Source organism: Trachemys scripta, chromosome 9 (genome assembly GCF_013100865.1).
Source record: "Trachemys scripta elegans isolate TJP31775 chromosome 9, CAS_Tse_1.0, whole genome shotgun sequence".
Classification (NCBI taxonomy): Eukaryota; Metazoa; Chordata; order Testudines; family Emydidae; genus Trachemys; species Trachemys scripta.
Window position 1 is genome coordinate 45,622,216 of NC_048306.1, and position 21,036 is coordinate 45,643,251.

Genomic DNA, 21,036 nt, shown 5'->3' on the forward strand with positions numbered 1-21,036 from the left:
ATGGCTAGGCAGCTCTGTAGTTCTGGTCATTGTACTAAGTGACCCTGGGGGAAAAGTGGGGTTGGGTCCCCTGGGAAGTGTGGCCTACTTTAGAGTGACAGGTACCACCTCCAATGATAAGCCTGCCCTTGCCAGCTGTGTTCTGAAGCTATTAGACTAGAGCCTGGTCTTCCTGTTCCATATAGTCACTGCAGCTTCCTTGGAATTGGTAAAATCAGCTGGAAAGGGGCCAGGAGGCCAAAATGGTTGGTCTTGGCTTGGAAGGGGGCAGTGCCAGAATCAAGGTGTGAGGGGATATAATCAGGGGCACCTGTGGAGAATGGGCCAATCCACTCAATCCCACCAGCCTCCACCACTGGCACATCCCAGAGCCGGTATCTGCCTCTCTTTAGTGAAGCCAGAGTCTCTTGGGCTGCAGGGCTAGTGAGACGCATTGAAAGAATAGTGGTGCTCTCTCGCCAGCTTCATCCTGCTCAAAGCAGGAGTCGCAACTTGCTGCCCTCATCCCAGATGCTGAGTTTTTAAAATATAGTGATAAAGAGATTTAAAAGAATCAATCAATTGGACAGAAGGTCAACCCAGGAAGTGTCCAATCTGGAGTGTTCCCAAAGTATGAAGCCAGCCTTGAAATTCTAGGCAGCAGAGTATCAACAGGGAAACTGCACTAAACCTGCAGTCCATGGGAAAAGTCACAAGTCCCCTGCAGCAACTCCAGCTGCCCAGAAGTCAAGTGACTCAGTAATGGCTGTGGAGTGCTGGATTGTGGGTGGTGGATTTGTAAAGCCTGACAGGCTCCTGGACTAGTTTCCAGAACTCTCTCTTTAAATGTATCTTCTTCCCCAGGAATGGAAACAAGACCTGGTTTCCCCTTGCCATATGAGGCAGAGCTCCCCAAATCCCTGGCCCCTATGTCATCTCAAAACAAGAATTCAAAGGTTCTGCAGAGTTAAAGGGCCAGATCCTCAGCTAATGTAAATTGTCGTAGCTTTGTTGCCTTCAGTAGAATGGTGCCACACAGTTTACACCAGCTGAGGATCTGACCCGAAGTGCTTGCATGGTGTAAACTGGTAGCAAGTGCCAACAGTGCAATTAGGTTAATTTGGGGAGAGAGGGTCTTTCCTGCAACAGCATCTCAGGATTACAGAAACCTACTCAGTTTAGGGTCAGGGGAGTCTGATAAACTGTATTACGAAATAAACCCTGGTCATTCTGTCAAGAAACAGCCTGGAGGGATTATCTATCACCTGGGAGCTTCTCCCACAAAACCATAAAGCAAGTTATCCATTTCCCTCTTTTCTAGCCTCTCTCTGTCTTTCTGCCTCTTCTTCCTCTCTTCTTCCTCTCTCCTTTTTTCTTGTGGCTGATCTTGCTTAGACTTCAGGTATCCATGTGAGTAATTCAGTTCCAAACAGCAAACCCAAACCCTTTGCTGCATGGTGCTGCATTACTGGTGGATTTTGGCCCCACAGGAGTATCACATAGGGCTCATCAGTGGTGTAGAGCTGGTATATTGGCTCCTACATCACCCCTACTCCTACCTGCCAGCACAGGGGGCATAAGAGGTATTTTGTACACCCGGTATTATTTACAACTGCCTTCAGGTTGTTCTAAATTATGCCAGGGAATTGGCTTGTCAACGCAGCTGGCCCAGGATTGGGAGAGCGCAAAGACCACCTTTGGAACTACCTCTTGAGCTGCAACAGCCACAGCTTGAGGATCTGGGTCATAGTCACTCATGTGACACAGAACTACCCTATTGCTTATGCACAGGCCACCCTGGGTCCTGCCAAGAGGCCAGTGACCTTTTTCTGGGTGTCTTTGCTTTGGGCTTTTACTCCTCTCCCTCAATACATTTTAATTTCTTAAAGCATTTAAAAAGAAAAAAATTTCCCCCACACTGAAAGGCACCAAACTAAACATTTGTTACAATGTCAAAATGCTGGCTTAAAAGGGCCTTTCCCCCCAAATAAAATGGCAAATGACAAGAGAATCAGGGCAAAAATGGCTTCATCTGGTTTTTAAGTTCAGGCTTGACAAAGCCCTGGCTGGGATGATTTAGTTGGGGATTGGTCCTGCTTTGAGCAGGGGGTTGGACTAGATGACCTTCTGAGGTCCCTTCCAACCCTGATATTCTATGATTCTGTCTCTTGGTCAGGACTCTAGAAACAGCAGAATCCAGACCCAGCCATCCCTGGGAGCCCCAGCAGGTCTAGGAAATTGACCACATGGGGTACATCTGGGAACCCTGCAGGCCCAGGAAATCGATCGCCTGTGGTACACCAAGGGGCCCTGTAGGCCCAGGAAACTGACCAGGTGGGGGACACTTGTCTGACCCTAACAGACTCCCAGGAAGGCATAACCCACCCCCAAGTTCCTTCCTGTTATATCCCGAAAGGAAATTACTTTTCAACCTAAAATGTGCTGCTCATTTCAATCCTGTGCATGAGCAGGAAGCACACTGTCCAGGGGAGACACTTGATACTGGTAATGTCAAACCCTGCTGCTGTAACAGTGGATTCTCAACACCAATTCTATGAAAACAGATATGGGAGACTGATGTAAAGGGACAATTAACATTAATTAGCAACAATTTGTTATTCCCAGAATGAATCCCGTGCTGCATAAAATCGATCACTTGATTATTACCTTTTCTGTTAATTCCCTCTGAAGCACCTGGCATTGGCCATGGTTGGAAGACAGGACATTGGGTTAGATGGACCGTTGGTCTGACCCAGTATGGCTATTCTTATGTTTTTACAAAATACAGAACCAGACCCAAAAATGGGAAACAACCCGGAGGGAGGGGGCAGTGTAGCATAGTGAATAGGACACTTAACAGGAGCTGGGGTCAATTCCCACCCTACACTGATCTGCTGGGTGACCTTGGGCAAGTCACTTCCCCACTCTGTGCCTCAGTTTCCTTTTCTGTAAAATGGGGATCATGGCATTGCCCTCCTGTGTAGAGTACAGCTGAAAAGCGCTATAGAAGAGCTCAGGATTATTATTATTACATGTATCCAGGTACTTACAAGTCCCATCTGAGCCCCTCCCAAGTATTCATTCTCACAAAACCTCCATCAGGTGGGGCAGTGCTATTATCTCCACTTTACAGGGGGTGGGGAACCATGGCAGAGAGAGACACAGTGACCTATCCAAGCCTATGGCAGAGCCAGGAATTGAACCCAGCCCAGTACTTTAACTACACTATCAGCCTTCTCCTTGTATGAGCTGAATCAGAAGGCTGTTAATTACACTGAAGATCCCCCATGCTGTCTGAACATATTTAATGCCCCCATGAGTGTCAGATATCTGAGAAGTCATTGTCCGTTGGATCTTCCATGCAGCATCTGCAGCTTGTGGGGGACAGGGTAAAGAGGACGCACTGCTGTTGTTTGGCAACTTGCATCTCCCAGCAATATTTGTAATGCTCAGATGCAGTGTCAATTTAATATCAGATATATTCTCTGTTGGGGGACTCCATTCGCCTCTGGCAGGGGTGTGGACTGGCTGATTCAATAGGTTCTTTTCTATCTTGGCTATGATCCTAATGGTTCTCTTCGTATTTCAGAGTAATTCTCCTCTTCCCTACTGTTTATACCATGGTTAGCTGCAGGATTGTAGTTTGCTCTTTGCATTTATAGGCTCCCACAGCAGTATTTTCATTGTTATGAGCCTGTCTCATGCACTATTAGGATAAGGGAAGCATGAATCCAAACAGCCCTTCTTCCCCTAGGGATGCACAAAAAAGTCTTTATACGTGCTCATAATAGCACAGTTCCTAGCTATGCCTGCAATTAGATGACAAGGTGTGATTCCATGGATCATTCTGTAGACATCCAAATCCTGGATCCAGACTTCCCCAAACACTGGGGACGTTGGAATCCCAGCTTTATAGCTCAGGCCTTGCCTCTATATTTATAAATTCAGAATCTTGCTTAGTGAGATGCTCTTTCTAGCAAGAATACACTTAAGAGCCCATCTGACTGGCTAGCCAGGGAGTAGAGAATTAAGGGACTACTTTCAAATGTGGGCTGCAATTTGCACCCACTTAAGCCTGCATGAGCGCATCCAAACAGGCGCTACAGGCACAGTTGTGCATTATTTGGGCCTGTTCCAAAGGCCACTGAAATCAGTGGAAAGGTTCCCACTGACATCACTGGTCTTTGGATCAGGCCCTGTGTGAACCCAGTTACTCACCAGCATGTTGGGCTCATACCAGTTTTTCTGCTGTAATAAAGGGAATGGGTTTGGGAAATTTTCCCCTTAGTAACTGATGAGTCTTTTCTCAGAATAACAAAACCCCAACCTGTTTACACTTTTCAGTTTTCTTGTGGTCAAAGGATGCCTAAAGATCAAGACTAGAGCAAGGGCAAGCGTGTGAGGGGCCAGGCGGAACCAGGTGAGGAGAATCCAGCCCTGTGAGAAGTCCCCTGGCAGGAAGAAGCCATGGCACTGCTATTGCACAAGGCTGCGTTTCCTCTGCTGGTCCAGCTGATTGCCTCTGCCTCCTGCTACCAGTCCACCTCCAAGCCTGAGGTCATCTCCCACCCACCCAGGTACCTCTTCAGGATCAGAGAGCGGAGAGCCCAGAAACCAGTCCCAGGAAGACTTCTGACTTGGCAGGAGAAGGGGAAAGTTTACCCCTTTGCTGTGGGAGAGAGAGGAGGGTCAGGCCAGGAAATCAAACGTAAGTAGCAAAAGCAGCAGCTAAAGCCAAATTATGTAGAGACAGGCCTCATGCCTCCAGCTCTATGGGCTGGAAGTAGAGAATGGTACTGCCAGATCCATTGGTAGTGCTCATAGATGACATATTTTTAAAGCCCCCCTCTCCCGGTGTCTGGGATCTGCAGACTGAGGTACACGATGGATGGGAGGCTTATTGTTCCCTTGGAGTCAGTTCAGTGCTGGAGAAAGGGACAGGATTTGCAGCCCTGAAACTATAAATTCTCAGTGTATCCATAAGAGCATCTACAAGACTGGCCCTAGCTATGTACTCCAACTTGGACCTAAGAGGAACCAGTTTTAGGGACAAGAGAGGCGTTCAGTCACCATGATCCATTCAGCTCTTGGTCACTCTGCTAAAACTGCTGCCAAGGGCGGGGGCAGGTTAGTGCCAACTGGGCGGGCAACGTGTAATGTGGTTATGAAACATCATAGCTAGTTCCTCCACTCCCATCCCGTGCCAAAGGGGTACTGGATGTTTCAAGAGGTCAGAATGTAATTTGTTTACCCTGCCACCAAATGACCCTCCATTTCCTTTGTAAGAAGGGCTCAGAGTTCAGGGTTGTCTCTCTGATTGCTTTGTATAAAAGTAAAAATAATTTGCATTCAGGGCACTGACACTAGACTCATCTCCTCGAGCTCTTGTTCCTTATAACGGCAAAGGACAGTCACAAGGTGAGGCAAGTGAAAAGATAAGTGTATTATTAGTTCTAATAGTAAAACACTATCGGCTATGTAGGATCAAAAGGGGCGAATGAAACAGGAACTGAATTATTATACTATTCATGCTTCAGAATAAGTTCTGATTTATTGGTCCTTTTCTAAATCTACTTTTATGAAAAATCTCACTAAGAGACTAAAACTCCTTGGGTCAGCTAAAACGGGTCCTCTTGGTCTCTGTTCAAATAACTGAGAAAACCCCAACATTTAACAATTAATATTGGGGTCTGTCTACATGGGAACACTTAGGAAAGTTAATCTGAATTAACTAATGGTGTGGATTTAAAGTGGATGAGTTAAACTGGATTAAATTCCTGTGTAGACACTCCAATTCAGAATTAAAGTGACCTTAATTCCATTTTGCTTAATTCACAGAATTAAATTAAACTAAATTAAAGCCACGTTAATTCTGAATGACAGAGTTTCAATGAAGTTTAACTCATCAACTTTAAAAGTTAATTTGAATTAACTTTCCTGAGTGTTCCCAGGCAGATGAGCCCTTAGAAATGTTCCAGTCTTTCTCAATGCTATTCAGGCTGTTTCAGCTTTCCCCAAACCTGCCTTCCAGATTCCAAAACCTAATGAGACAGAGCCCACCTTCTCCCAAGTGTCTATGTTCAGCCCAGGATCCAACCCTCATGTGGCTCTGGGACCAAGGAGTCTGCCAAGAAAAGACACATGGGATCTGGGTCTCCATTCATAGAATCATAGAATCATAGAATATCAGGGTTGGAAGGGACCTCAAGAGGTCATCTAGTCCAACCCCCTTCTCAAAGCAGGACCAATTCCCAACTAAATCATCCCAGCCAGGGCTTTGTCAAGCCGGGCCTTAAAAACCTCCAAGGAAGGAGACTCCACCACCTCCCTAGGTAACGCATTCCAGTGTTTCACCACCCTCCTAGTGAAATAGTTTTTCCTAATATCCAACCTGGACCTCCCCCACTGCAACTTGAGACCATTGCTCCTTGTTCTGTCATCCGCCACCACTGAGAACAGCTGTGCTCCATCCTCTTTGGAACCCCCCTTCAGGTAGTTGAAGGCTGCTATCAAATCCCCCCTCATTCTTCTCTTCTGGAGACTAAACAATCTCAGTTCCCTCAGCCTCTCCTCATAAGTCATGTGCTCCAGACCCCTAATCATTTTTGTTGCCCTCCGTTGGACTCTTTCCAATTTTTCCACATCCTTCTTGTAGTGTGGGGCCCAAAACTGGACACAGTATTCCAGATGAGGCCTCACCAATGTCGAATAAAGGGGAACGATCACGTTCCTTGATCTGCTGGCAATGCCCCTACTTATACAGCCCAAAATGCCGTTAGCCTTCTTGGCAACAAGGGCACACTGTTGACTCATATCCAGCTTCTCGTCCACTGTGACCCCTAGGTCCTTTTCTGCAGAACTGCTACCTAGCCATTCGGTCCCTAGTCTGTAGCAGTGCATGGGATTCTTCCGTCCTAAGTGCAGGACTCTGCACTTGTCCTTGTTGAACCTCATCAAGTTTTTTTTGGCCCAATCCTCTAATTTGTCCAGGTCCCTCTGTATCCGATCCCTACCCTCTAGTGTATCTACCACGCCTCCTAGTTTAGTTTGCTTCACAGATGTCAGGGGGATGTGTCTATAGGTTCTACAGTACCAAGTTAGAACCTTCTTACATTACCAGACAACCAGCTTGTTTCATGTAGGCTACTAAGAAGTCATCAGGTGGGCACTACCAGCCTGGTTTACATTGAAACAAGTGACCTAGAGATGCAAATTGCCTTGGGCCCTATCCTGTTCCCACTGAGGTCAACTGAGTCCACTGGGAGCACAGTTAGGTGCCATATTCCATCACCAGTCCTCAGAGCTATCCATTCCTCATTCTCTGGGCTATGGAGAGGCAAGGTGGGTGAGATAACTGGCTGGGCATATGAGGAGGCAGCAGGGACTCACCAATGTGATACTTTATTGGCTCTCCCACAGACAGGATCAGGTGCCACATACCTTCTTCTCCTGCGGTGCTTTTTACAAAGGACATCCCTGTAGGAGATTTTTTTATTCTATCCCTCCAGCACCTTGCTCCTTTTGCTGACTAGAATGTGTCACCTCTGCAGGAGTCCGCAGGTCCTGGCTGGCAGACTACATGGACAATCTCTGGACCCATATCCGTGGGTCCTTCCCCCGGGCAGCTCTGTACATCTTCCCCCTTGCCTTGGGGATCATGCTCCTTCTCTGTTGCATCACGTAAGTGTGTGCATAGCCTAGTGCTCAGTGCATGTTACACATCCCCCATCTGTGCCCCAATACTGTAGAGCTGATGTTTATATAAAAAGCAGGTAGACTTCCCTTGGAAGAAAAGACTAGTTTCCTCTTGTCTAGAGCTCTGGGATGAAGATTGTGGTTGATAGCTTCATTCCTCTACAGAGTTTCTCAGACTGGGGGCATGCCCATCTGCGGGGCATGAGAATCTTTAGGAGAGCGGTGACTGCTGGCCAGGTGCCTGGCTCTGAAGGCAGTGCTGAAGGCCATATCATGCCACCCTGACTTCTGCATTGTTGCTGGGGGTAGGGTGACCAGACAGCAAGTATGAAAAATAGGGCTAGGGGGTGTGGGGTAATAGGAGCCTATATAAGAAAAACCCCAAAATCAGGACTGTCCCTATAAAATCAGGACCTCTGGCCACCCTACCTGGAGGTGGTGCTGCCTTCAGAGCTGGGTGCCTAGCCAGGCATCGCTGCTGTCTGGGCACCAGTATATGTACTTGTGTGGCGGGAGGGGCATAAATGACTACAGACACAAAGAATGGGGGTGCGATCAAATAAGTTTGAGAACCACTGCTCTAGCACAATGGAACTCTCAACAACAAGGGTTAAGCTCATCAGTGCAGGAGACAGCTTTCTTGGTGGGGACGGTCTGAGTCTGTGGAATGAATTCCCCCGGAAACCACAGACTTCCCCACCTACCTTCTGCTCCAAGTGCAAGGTGCACTTCTTTGACCTGCCTCTCTAACATAAATACATCCCCCCTCCCCCCCGCTCAACCGCCCCACCCTAACAAGACACTCCACTGCACACACTTCTCCCCCTGGGGAGAGGCTGAGTGAATAAACACCAAGTGCCAGGTGTTAGTCACGCTGCTGAATGTGCTATTGAAGGTACTCAGCTACTACAGGGAGGAGTGTGATATAAGAACCTACACAGAACAGCAATGGCTGATGCATCCCCTCACTCTCTATGGAGTATGTTTCCAGTAAAATGGTTTGATTGGGGCGGGGGGAACAATTAATTTCCTTTCTTTGAAAAACAGCATTTGCAGAGCCAGGGCATTGGATGCCTTGTTGTGGAGAAGACCTGCACTTGGTCCCCTCATGAGCAGCCTTGCTTTATTCCATTCAGGAGGTGTGACCAGTGGCCCCCACCGCAGTCCTGGCCCATCCTCTGAGAGATTTATGGTCACCTAGAACAGGCCTTCTCTTCTTTGTCCCCACATCCCACAACTCACACTACTTTCTGGCTTTTAAATGCCACGGCCAGAAGCCTCATTCCATCAAGCAGGAGAAAGTTGTAGTTACAGCAAGTTGAGTCTTATTTTCATTACCCTTATTTTCCTTCCCCTTCCTGCCTCCTCGTCCCCCCCTCCCCGTTTCCTTTCTTCGGTGACTTAACATTCTTCTCCTTTGGTTTCTCAGGGTTCTTTTGGACTGAAGAGACCAGAGGAACTTCCAGACATGTCTATGTCCTCTCAGTCCAGCGACGAGATGCCAGTTGGGCCGAGCTCCACATGGCCCCACTGAAGGAAGCCTCCCCAGGAAGTTCTAGGTGTTTGTGTTCCACAGATAGGAGATCAGTCTGTGCTGTTACTTATTTCCTTTTCACATTGGTGGTTTTATCTTAATGAAAAACATTCTCCCAACACCCAAATTGAATTTAATATTTCCAAATAACTCTTAGGGCTTGTCTACATGGGGACACTAAGAAAAGCTAATTTGAGGGTACGTCTACACTAAGGACACTATACTGGCATAGCTATATCACTGTACCTATGCCAGTATAATCTCACAGTGTAGACACAGTCTACACTGACCGAAGGGGTTTTTCAGTCAGAGTCAGACCACCACCTCCCCACACACGGGCAGCTATGTCAACTGAAGCATTCTAACTGCATGTACACTGGGATTGAGGTCAGCCTAGCTTTGTCGGTAAGAGGGGGGAGACCTGTGTAAGTGTAGACGTGTCCTGAAATAAGTTTAAAGTGGATTAGTTAAATCACATTAAGCCCCTCTGTAGATGCTTTTATTCAGAATTAAAATGACTTTAATTCAGTTTAGCTTAATTCACTTGAGGTTAATTAATTCACTTGAGGGGAATTAAACTAAACTGAATTAAGGTCATTTTAATTCTGAATGAAAATTCACACGGGGTTAAATAAGATTTAACTAATCCACTTTAAATTCACACCTTGAGTTAATTCAGATTAATTTTCCTGCGGGTCTCTGTATAGATAAATCCATAGATCTTCAGTTTCTACTTTCTGATAGTCTGTTATTAATAGGGATCACATTAAATGAGCAAAATGGTTTGTCAGCTCATCTTCCTATGGGGCCGTTACCAGTACATAGATCTTCAAACCCTGCTGGTGTCCATATATCATGCCTTAATCTGTGGGCACGCACACTGACAGAATTGGCTTCCATCAGTCAGGACATGGCTCTGCTACATAAAGGGGAGGGTTTCTTGCCACACACGGCTCAAAGGCACCGATCGTGAGCCCCACAAAATTATATACAAAAGCTTTGATTAATCCTTGTTTAAAATATTTATTTTTAAAAGATGCCATTTTAATGGGATAAAACCTTCCTGTCTGCAATTCTGAGTCTTGGTGCTTGTCCCTCCCAAGCAGGCTGCACTGTGACATGAGGGACTTTTAGCAGCTAGAGGTCCCAGCCAAAATCAAGGTCTCCTTGTACTAGACTCTGTACAAACACTGTAAGCTCTTCAGGATATCAGCTGTCTCCTACTATCTAAGTAGACAAAACAGACAAAGGGTAGGAGGGGGAACGGAGAGGAAATGACTTGCACAAGGTCAGTGGAGGGCTGAGAATAGAAGCTAGGTCTTCTGACTCTCCATTCAATTCCTGCTCTCCCGGACCAAATGCCTCTAAGCATTGGGCAAGGTGACATGTGACCAAAGAGGCATGAAAGCCCTATCAGCTTGCAGGGAGATGGTGAAAGCACAGGCTTGCTGATCTTGCATCTAGAGACCAGCGTGAACCAAAACACCAGATCTGAATACCTCCAGACTTCAGGAAAGCTGGGCTCAGCATCCAGACCTCACGGCTGGGCCTGGCTGTGGGATGGGCAGGCAAATCTCAACACCCTCAGACTTTGCGTTCCAGTTTTACAGTTGATTCCTATCTACGGGCATACATCGCGCATGTCCATATCACGTGCCTGGAGGGTACAGAGCAGTGGGCTGGTTTTGTTTGGGTCTCCTAGCCCGAGAGTTGAAATGGTAAGACCTTTGTGACTCTTGTTTCAGAGGCTGTAGCTTTTTCATTTAGTGCTGGGCAAAATTTTCAGACTAAACTTTTTTTCATCAGAAAATGCAGGTTCGGGTCAACGGAAACATTTCACAAATTTGCAGCTAATTTTCCAACTGTTTTGGTGAAAAAAAATCCAAAAAGATTGAAGGGCTCATTTTTACATTTTCAGAATAAAAAAGTTTTGATTTTTTTCCATTCAAAACAAATGGCATTTTGAATTTTACTTCAATTTAAAAACAAATAAAAAAAGGTTAAAAAAACCCCTCAAAAACTAAATGAAACATTTAATTCGACCCAAAGTAGTGACGGGGCTGGGCTAGGAGTGCCCCACAGCTGGGCTGGGAGTGCAGTCAGAAAGTGGCTGCAGGCAAGAGGTTTAGACACTCCTGCCCAGGCCCTGTGCTTCATGTCTCAGTGCAAGCACCCAAATATCTGCTGCTTGTGGAAAGGTTCTAGTGTGGCAGGGGGTGAGCCAAGAATATCGCAAGGGAGTGGGACCTCACACTTCTGGGCAGGTTATTAGATTGATCTCACCTCATGATCTCCTCCCATTTGACCAGACATGTAGTGGGAGACTGGCCTGTGTGAGCTCCATGCCAAGACAGAACAGGTCCAACTGCAGACCCAGCACAGAGGTTCTGCATCAAAGGAGTGTGGAAGCAGAGAAAGAACTGTCATGCATTGCATCCCCTTCCTGTCAGTTCTTTCTCTGCTTCCACAGGAGCGAGAGAGAGATCCAAGTGTCATTCACCAGAGCTGAGCACAGCCTGGGGCTCAGGGCCAGAGGGCCAAGAGCCAGGTGGTAGCCGCTAGCCCAGGACCACACTGCGTTAGGTGATGTATGAACACAGAGGCAGTTTCTTCCCTGAGGAGCTCACAGCCTAACTTCCGGTTCTCTTACTCCCTCCTCCCCCTACCCCAGAGCTCCCATCTAGTCCCCTCTCGCACAGTACATTTGTCTCCCAGCTCCCTCTGGAGCACCCATTTACCCCAGCTCTCTCTCTTTCTCCCATCCCCCCCTTCACAGGGCTGGGGACTGTTTTGTGTCTTCCTTCCCCTGGGGGAGGGAATGGGGGTAGATGACTGGATTTGGGGGGTATTTGGGAATATGGATAGATTGATATTTTGGGGGAGTAGATATCATCTGAGCTGTAGTGATGGATTTGGGGGGGCACCTGGCTGACTTGGGGGTACATGGGTTTTGGAGGAGCAATATTCAGGTGGCAGTAGTTGAATTTATGGGTGCAGTGGCAAAGGGATTGGGAATATGAATGAATGTATGCAGGTTGAAGGATTTTGGGGTGCATTTTGTGAGAAGAGAGGGGGGATGTGGATGGGAGAGGGGCAGGATGTCTGGGAGTAGGAGGGGAGTAGCAGTGGGTTTGTGGATGGGACCTGGGGGGTGCATGGCTGTTTAGTGGAATAGGGAGACAGGGCTGGAAGGATGGGGATTGGAGGGGGTGCATGGCGGTTTGGGGGTGAGGGAAACGGGGCTGGAAGGATGGGAATTGGAGGGGGTGCCTGGCTGTTTGGGAGTGGGAGGGGACAGGGCTGGAGGGATGGGGAATGGAGGGAGTGCATGGCTGTTTAGGGGGTGAGGGAGATGAGGCTGGAAGGATGGGGATTGGCGGGGGTACATGGCAGTTTGGAGGTGAAGATGGGGGCTGGAAGGGTGGGGATTGGAGGGGGTGCATGGCTGTTTGTGGGTGAGGGAGACAGGGCTGGAGGGATGGGGATTGGAAGGGAGTGCGTGGCGGTCTGGATCTGGAAGGATGGGGATTGGAGGGGGTGCCTGGCTGTTTGGGGGTGAGGAAGACAGGGCTGGAAGGATGGGGATAGGGGGCAGTTTGGGGGTGAGGGAGATGGGGCTGGAAGGATGGGGATTGGAGGGGGTGCATGGCAGTTTGGGGGTGAGGAAGACAGGGCTGGAAGGATGGGGAAGGGGGGCAGTTTGGGGGTGAGGGAGACAGGGCTGGAAGAATGGGGATTGGAGGGGGTGCATGGCTGTTTGGGGGCAAGAGGGGACAGGGCTGGAGGGATTGGAGGGGGTGCATGGTGGTTTGGGGGTGAAGGAGACAGGGCTGGAAGGATGGGGATTGGAGGGGGTGCATGGCTGTTTGGGAGTGAGGGAGACAGGGCTGGAAGGATGGGGGCAGTTTGGGGGCTGGAGAGGTGGGGATTGGATGAGATGCATGGCGGTTTGGGGGTGAGGGGGACGGGGCTGGAAGGGTGGGGATTGGAGGAGGTGCATGGCTTTTGGGGGGTGAGGGGGGTGGGGCTGGAGAGGTGCATGGCTGTTTAGGAGTGGGGGAAAGCTGTGCATCCCCATTAGCCTCTTCTTGCCCGTTTGTTTCCCTTCCCCTCTATCGCGGGGAGGGGGAGCGCAGCTGGGCGGTGGGGTGGCAGCCATTGCGCGGGCGCCCCCTGCCAGCCGCTTCTCTCCGAGTTCCTGGGGTTGGTCTCTCCGCCCGCAGCGGGAGCAGGGGCCGCGGCCTCCCCCGCCTGGACACTCCTCCTGTAGGGCAGCGAGGGGGAGTGACGGTGCCAGTCCCCCGGCTCCCGCCCCCTCCCGGCAGCCCGGCGCTTCCTTTCCCCGCCGGCTCCGCACGCTGCCCGGCAGGCTGCAACATCCCAAGCCCGCTGGCAGGAAGCTCAGCCACCCGTCCAGCCCCGGATCCTGCCCCCAGCAGCAGCTTTACAGGCACCGGTCGGCTCGGTTGAATTAATGTCCCGGCACTAGGCGGCTGGGGAGCGCAGCGGCTGCACCCGGGAGCCTGCGCAGGGACTGGAGCCGGCCCGGGAGCCGTCGCTGCTGCAGTGGGGAGCCGGCCCGCTCTGTTGGAGCCAGGGGAACCGGATCAGGTGGCTGGAGTCGGCGTGGGAGCGGCCGCTGCGCAAAGGAGCCGGCTCGGGTGACAACAGAGAGCTCGGCATGACTCTCAAGTCGAACCGGGGCGACAGCGTGAGCAGCATGCGGACGGCGCTCTCTGACCTGTACCTGGAGCACCTGCTGCAGAGCCGGCCCAAGCCCGAGGTAAGGGCGCTTCCCGGGGGGGCAGGGACAGCGGCAGGCAGCCGCAATAGGGGGCTGTGGCAGCCGGGGAGCCAGAAGCCGGGCACAGTGTGATGTGGGAGCCAGCAGCCGGGCAGAGTGCCCAGGGCCTCTAGCAGCCAGGTCTCATACAGTGCGGGGTGATAGCCCTACGACACTTTATGTTTGGGGCCTTCTCTCACCCGGAACACACTATTAGCTACTAACTTCCCTGGGGTAGAATTGAGTGACCAAGCAGTTTGATGTACATTTGTGGTACAGTGCCAATCACATTTCACTTCCCTCCCTACAGCTGGCAAAGCAGGGGCACTGAGAGCTAAGAGGTCTGGGTCTCCCAGTGTGAATTTTGGCAAGTCTCTGCACCACTCCATTTCTCAGTTTCTACATCTGCAAAATGGGGTTAATGATCCCTCTCCTGGTGTGAGATCCACAGATGGAAGGTGCTCACTGCAAAGTCTCTCGGTTCTTATTCACTCCAGTCTCTGGCCCTTGGGCGTGTGTGGCCTTTTCTGTGAGGTTACTGAAGGGTTGAGGCTGGTGTCAGTGAAGCTGCTCTTCACAACACTGAGGATATCAGTGTTAGGGAATCCAGTTCACTTGCCTCCCCACTCCTACTCTGTCCACGGCGCTGGCAGAGATTGTGGCCCTCATCCTGCTCTTGCTTGCTCTGGTTTGAATCCGAAGTGACTCCCTTGAAGACAGCAGCATTAGAGCAGTGTAAAACTGGTATGAGTGGGATCAGGGTTAGAGCTGGGGGGTGCTGTGGCTGAAGAGCCGGGAGCAGGGAGGGAGTGCTCGCTCTGTGTTACTCCGACACTACCTCCCTGGCTGATGTGGGGGCAGCATTGATTGGTTTTGGAGCCCCCTGTCCAGGGTACAGTGAGGAAGCCCTAATCTGAGGGTAGGGAGAGCTGCAGATGCAAAAGCAAGGTGTGAGGCAAGGAGGTGGTATTCACTGTCTTTAGATCTCTGAGTGGGGCTGGGGGACAGCTGAGGGGCTGACAGCTGTACTTAAATCTGTAATGAACTGTCCTGCTCTGTTTCCATCATGCTGCAGCATTTCATGCGTGGTTCTCCTCTCTGGGTGGATAGTAATGGGGGGGAGAAGGGGCAGGCATGTGAAGCTAGTTTGGAAGAGGATTTGCCATTTTGCTCCTGGGTAGGGAACGGGTAGCTGAATGGGATGAGGAAAGCTGCAGCTCCAAGCTAAAATGAGACTCTTTATTGTATTTGCTGCAAAGTTGTAGCTGGTCTGAACTGGAACTGCCTGTCACGTGAGCTGGTTTAGCTGCTGAGCAACCTCCAGCAAGCAGGTCCACATATCTGGCTGGAGGAGATATGGCAATGGATTTTAGCCCTGGGAAACTGGGGCAGGCCAATCTTGCACATGCCTCCTAATTCCTGCTCCTGAGACAATGATCATTGTGTGGCAGACTTCATACACAACAGCACTGGCTGAATGGCAGTGGCATTGGTTAAGAAAACAGCTGCAGTGTGCCCCTCTGCTTCAGGGCTACATTATCAGCTGGTGTAAATTGGGGTATCTCCAGTGCAGTCAATGGAGGTATGATAATTTACATTGCCTGAGGATCTGGCCCATTATCCTCAGAAGTGCTCAAGAATCTCAGCACTGTTAGGGTGTGTAGCTTTCAGGCTGCAAAGCTGCACAGTTGAGCAATGACTGCTTCTCTTTTTAAACCCACAGAAGCAGGGAGGAAATTGGAGACCAGACTGAAACTTTATCCTTAACCCACCCTGTTGTGCAATAAAGCAATAGAAAGAAACACAACCACCCATCATGAGTGAGTTAAATGTGAGCTTCAGAGTAGCAGCCGTGTTAGTCTGTATCAGCAAAAAGAACAGGAGTACTTGTGGCACCTTAGAGACTAACAAATTTATTAGAGCATAAGCTTTCGTGGACTACAGCCCACTTCTTCGGATGCTTTCATCCAGAACTCTGGATTCCCTCTCTTTTTGGTGACTGAAATCTGGCACCGTGAGGAAAACTGAATAATCTTGTATGTAAGGTGGGATTTGGAACTTCAGTCAAACCAAAGAAACTTTTCACATTTCCTGCCCCCCATCTCACCAGCCTGAAATCCCACAGACGGCTCCACAGCAGGTGTAAATTGTTGTGGCCTCAGAGACTTCAGTGGAGCTGTCACAGTTTATACCCACTATGAATCTGCTCCCCAGTCTTTCCTTTTTATGCCTTGTTCTGCATCAGAGTGTCTTTAACCCTTTAGGAGCCACAGCTAGAGAGTGTCACAAGGGACATGCAATTGGTCTTGTGAAATCCGAAGAAGCTGTATGGGGCTGGAGGGTGAAAGTCATAAACAGCAGGGCTGATGGTGAGCTGGGATGGCACAGGGCTCTTCTGTTTTTTCTTAATGGTCTCCTGATGTGTATCAGGACATTTGGGACAGGCCTTCATAACAGTGCCTGGAGGGGGCTATGTATTTCTGAGCCCACGAATCAGATTGTCTTGTCACCAAGACCTAGCACTTCAAAGAAATGGAGAAAATTCCGAGTGTGTGGCTAGTTACAGGCTCTCATTTAGAATCTGAAGGTGCATCTAAACTTCGAGCTGGGGCTGTAACTCCCAGTTTGTGGAGAGATACTCACACAAGCTGTGATGGAGTCAGTGTGCTGAAAATCGAGGGTAGCCTCAGGTATGTCACCCCAAACTGGGAATTGCACCTCCAGCTCCAAGTGTAGACAGACCCTTGGGGACTTCAAGCGATGGAAAAGTCTCCGGCCGTACAGTCTTGGAGCCATCTCTGACAGTGCAAAGCTGCAGTCCTCCCCCCATTTATGAAGCTGTCTAGCCCAGATCTTCAAAGGTATTTAGGCACCTGAGAGTCTGGACCTCTGTAACTGCCCCACACTAAACCAGGGGTACTGGCCGGCAGACGAGCATCTGCCGAAATGCTGCTGACAAGCAGCGTCATCCAGGGGTGTCGCTGCTGAAATGCCGCCGAAAATGCGCCTATTGACGTTGCCACTTGTTGGCGGCATTTCAGTGGATGCTTATCCACCGCCATGGTCCTCTGTGGCTCGCCAGACAAAAAAGGTTGGGGACCACTGCTCTAAACTCTGGTCAAATGGAGTGAATGGATTGTTCCTCTCTCCCTTTGTTTTGACAGTGTTTATGAAATCTTCTGTATAGCAAGCCTGACCACCTGGAGTCAAGATTGCTCTCTGGGAACAGGGGATGATACAAATTAATGCAAAATCCTATTCTGCATTCCCTCCTCACTCCAGCCCTATCATACACGTGTACGTTTCCCTAAGTCCCACCACCACCCATCCCCCGCATGGCAGTTTAATTCCCAGTGCCTGATAGGGCTGCTGGCTGACAGCTACGGTGTCTGTGTGGCCATGGCCTGTGCAATGAGGCAGCGGTGAGGGTGCTGTGAAGGGAGTAGACTTGTGCAGTGGAGCCTGTCTCCTGTCCGCAGCTGGCTGTGCAGTGATCCCTGCCTGGAGGGGAATCCTAGAGAGAGACCTAGGCCTCTGTGTGTCTTTGAGCTCATTTGTCACTGCATAGCTGTTTCCTTGGGTCCCTGTGCCAGCCTGGAGTGGGCAGAGAGCCAGCATCACCCTTGGGTTTCTCCTGGGTGACTTTATATCTGCTCTTGTTAGTCAGGGCTTCCCTTGGGAGACCTGGTCTTTCAAAGTTGACCTGAAGAAGTAACCAAGAATGAAGCAGGTAGTGGAGGTAGATGGCCCTTATCCCCTTTCAGGGGGTCAGGCATTAGCAAAGCGTACCATGCTCTGGTTGATCTTTGGACAAAGATGATGGCTGTTCAAATGATCTAATTGCTGTGAAGTTAATGTTTGATCACCTGCGACTGTGTTCCCTGCCTGCTGCAGCAAGGGTAGCAGCATTTGGCTGGAGAAGCTTGGCCTCCTTTGCTAAGCTGGAGCTGCTTGCACCTCCCCTCCCCCAGGACCCGTGTGACCTGGAGGGATGAGAGTTCTTTGGCCTTTCCAAGGAGTCTCCCCTCTCCAGCCTGGGATCTGGGTTCAGCCCATTTTAGAAATGGGGGCCCACTGCAAAATTCAGGTCTGGATTTCAGACACTCCAGAGCTTGGGTCCAGATCCCAGCGGTGATCTGATTGCTCTGTGTTGCTCTCAATGGGGTGCTGGGGGTGGCGTTGGTACATTTGGTGGCTGAGTGGATGCACTGCTCCCCCCATATTCCTTGGAACATGTGGTCCTAGCAGGGCACTTTTCCACCAGCGTGCCCAATGCAGCGTGGCCCATCTGCAAAGCACCATCAAGGCCACTTTGTACGGAGTAGCAGCTCCCGGTGCCTCCTCCTTTGCCACCCATTACACAGCTATTCCATTGACCTCAGGAGCTGCATTGTCCCAGATGCTGGGCTCTGATCTGACCTGGATCCCATTTCCAGTGAGGTACAGCAGTAACCCATGTTCTCTCTGCCTGGATTCTGCTGAGCTGGCATTCAGTCTGTATTTTAACTTCAGTTGGCTCCTCGCAGTGCTCCTGAACTCTGAGTCCTCCTGCAGATGTTTCCTCTCCCTCAGAGGGATTTGAGAGCCCTGCGTAAGCAGCGGGCTCTGCCAGACCCTCATCGCCCTGACTCTTGAAGGGTTGAGAGGTCACAGGCTACACAAGGCCAAAGCTTCAGAACAACAATACAATGCTGCATGTGTGTGCTAGGCAGGAGGTTTACACTGAGCAGGCCATGGCACTGTCCCTATGGTCACATTCCCCTAAACCAGTCAGGCCTGGTAAGGCCACTAAACACAATCCCTTAGTGCTTCTGTTTCATTGGCAGCACCAACTCGGAATGGAGGCTGTTCGTAACTCTGAACTAAATATTCTGGTTCTTTCCAAAGTTTACAACTGAACAGTGACTTAACACAGCTTTGAAACTTTACTCAGCAGGAGAAAAATGCTCCTCTTAACCATCTTAATTTAAATGAAATAAGCACAGAAAAAGTTTCCTTACCTTGTCAATCTTTTTTAAAACTTTCCCTTTATTTATTTAGTAGTGTATGTTTAACACAGCACTGTACTATATTTGCTTTTGTTTTGTTTTGTCTCTGCTGCTGCTGCCTGATTGCATATTCCCAGTTCCAAATGAGGTGTGTGGTTGACCGGTCAGTTCGTAACTCTGGTGTTCCTAACTCTGAGGTTACTGTATTGTTAACCCCCAAAATACTCCTGACTCCAAGGAGTCAGGCCTTGAAAAATCAGGAGATTGGCTTCAAAATGATGAGATTTTATAAAAATAACACCTTTGGGGTCTTTGCATTTGCTTCTGGTTTTTAAGCCTTTATGAAGTCACTTTTCCAAACCCTTCTCAGGGACCACCAGGGCTAGAAATGTATTTAGCTGACATTCTCACATTATCACAGGACTCCAGGAGCTGGGGCTTTAAGAAACACACCAAATATTGCAAGACTCATGAAAGCTTTGTGAGAGTTGGCAAAACAGTGACTGCTTTGCATTACAGGTCTCTTTATTATTGCTTTTTCCTCTGCTGATGCTTGGGCATCAGTTTATTTAATGCCAATGCTTAAAGTAGAAACAAGCTGGCCTAGTAGTTTAGAAAGGTTAGTGCTCCTGTTTAACCCCAACATGGTGGTCCTAGCTGAGGCAGCCCCTTTGAGTGTTGATGTTGGCAAAGAGGATGTATCTGGGGTTGTATTAGCCCCATGTGCCAGCAGTAGAGCAGTTAGCATACCTGTTTCCTCTTCCCTCTCTACACCGGTGCCTTGGCCTCTCTTGTAACTTTTTCTTGATTGACTATGGTTTCAACAGGCGGCGGTTAAGGTCTAGGAAGAGGATGAGAGGTTTGGAGCAGGTGTACCAATCTCCTGAGCTCCTGCAGCCGGCCCATCATCAGCTGCCTCTGCCCCTCGTTGCCCACTCCTGTCTCTGCTCCCTCTGTTCATCTAGCACTAACTTCCCCAGGGATCTCTTGCACATTCCCACTGTGCCTTCTCCTTTGCAGCCCTTTGTCAAGCAGAGCCTCCCTGTGTGTCTCTGCCTCATCACCTCTCTGTCTCATTTTAGATTTCAGCTGAAATCCTCTTTTTCAACCCTATATGCTAGTGCCGTCAATGGAGCAGGAACAGAGGGGAATGTTCAAGCAGCAGCAGCTTAGTTCTTCTGAGACAGGACCCAACTCTCCCACAATGCATCTGTGCACCAGCTGTACAAGACCTGTGGTCACTCCTGCCTCCCTGGTCTCAGTCTCTATTGTCACTAGTGGGCCAGGTGGGAGCTGTAATCAGAGTGGAGTGCTCCCTTGTCCTGGCCATAATACCAGCTATGCACTTTCTTCTGTCCTAATGCTCCCTCTGTAGAGTCCACTGATGTTACTGTTCACTTCCCGACCTAAACTGTTGTGCTGTGTTGCAGTGCTCTGTGAAACAGCTGCTGAGCTCCACCCCAGAGGTGGCTGCATTTCAGTGGGAGGTGAAGTGATCCACTGTATTAGAGTGTTCCTAGTTTCATAGATTCCAAGGTGAGAAGGGACCATTATGATCACCTAGTCTGACCTTCTGTATAGTATGGGCTAGAGAATGTCCTCAAAATAATTTCTAGTGCAGATCTTTTGGAAGAAGATCCAGTCTTGATTGAACAATTGACAGTGCTGGAGAATCCACCACAACCCTCGGTAAATTGTTCCCATGTTTAATTACCCTCATTGTTAAAAATGTACCCCTTATTTCCAGCCTGAATTTGTCTAGCTTCAGCTTCCAGCCATTCAATTGGGTTAGACCTTCCTCTGCTAGACTGAAGAGCCCATGATTAAATATTTGTCCCCTATATAGGTACCTATAGATAAGGTTACGATTTAGTCATGGGTATTTTTAGTAAAAGTCATGCACAGGTCATGGGCAATAACCAAAAAGTCACAGCCCGTGACCTTTCTGTGACTTTTACTAAAAATGCCCATAACTAAATCTGACCTGCTTGGGATGTGTGTGTGTGGGGGGGGCGGGGGTGGGGGGGTGGCAGCAGTGCTCCAGCGGATGCTGCTGC

General features: G+C 49.4%; 2 protein-coding genes across 3 annotated transcripts in view; both read left to right on the plus strand.

Moving 5' to 3' along the window:
• Positions 1-7,618, plus strand: part of F8 (coagulation factor VIII) — a 90,064-nt gene extending 82,446 nt beyond the window's left edge. Inside the window, exons 20-21 of the transcript XR_004647090.1 lie at positions 4,324-4,687; positions 7,530-7,618. The gene's annotated coding sequence lies outside the window, so the exon portion shown is untranslated. The remainder of the gene's footprint in view (positions 1-4,323; positions 4,688-7,529) is intronic.
• A 5,688-nt stretch (positions 7,619-13,306) lies between these two features.
• The window catches only part of MPP1 (membrane palmitoylated protein 1), a 40,091-nt gene continuing 32,361 nt past the window's right edge, over positions 13,307-21,036 (plus strand). Inside the window, exon 1 of one of the 2 annotated variants that reach the window (XM_034782196.1) lies at positions 13,307-13,991. In XM_034782196.1, the coding sequence (XP_034638087.1) occupies positions 13,890-13,991 (102 nt within the window). In that variant the 5' untranslated portion in view covers positions 13,307-13,889. The remainder of the gene's footprint in view (positions 13,992-21,036) is intronic. The other variant, XM_034782195.1, reaches the window with a different exon arrangement.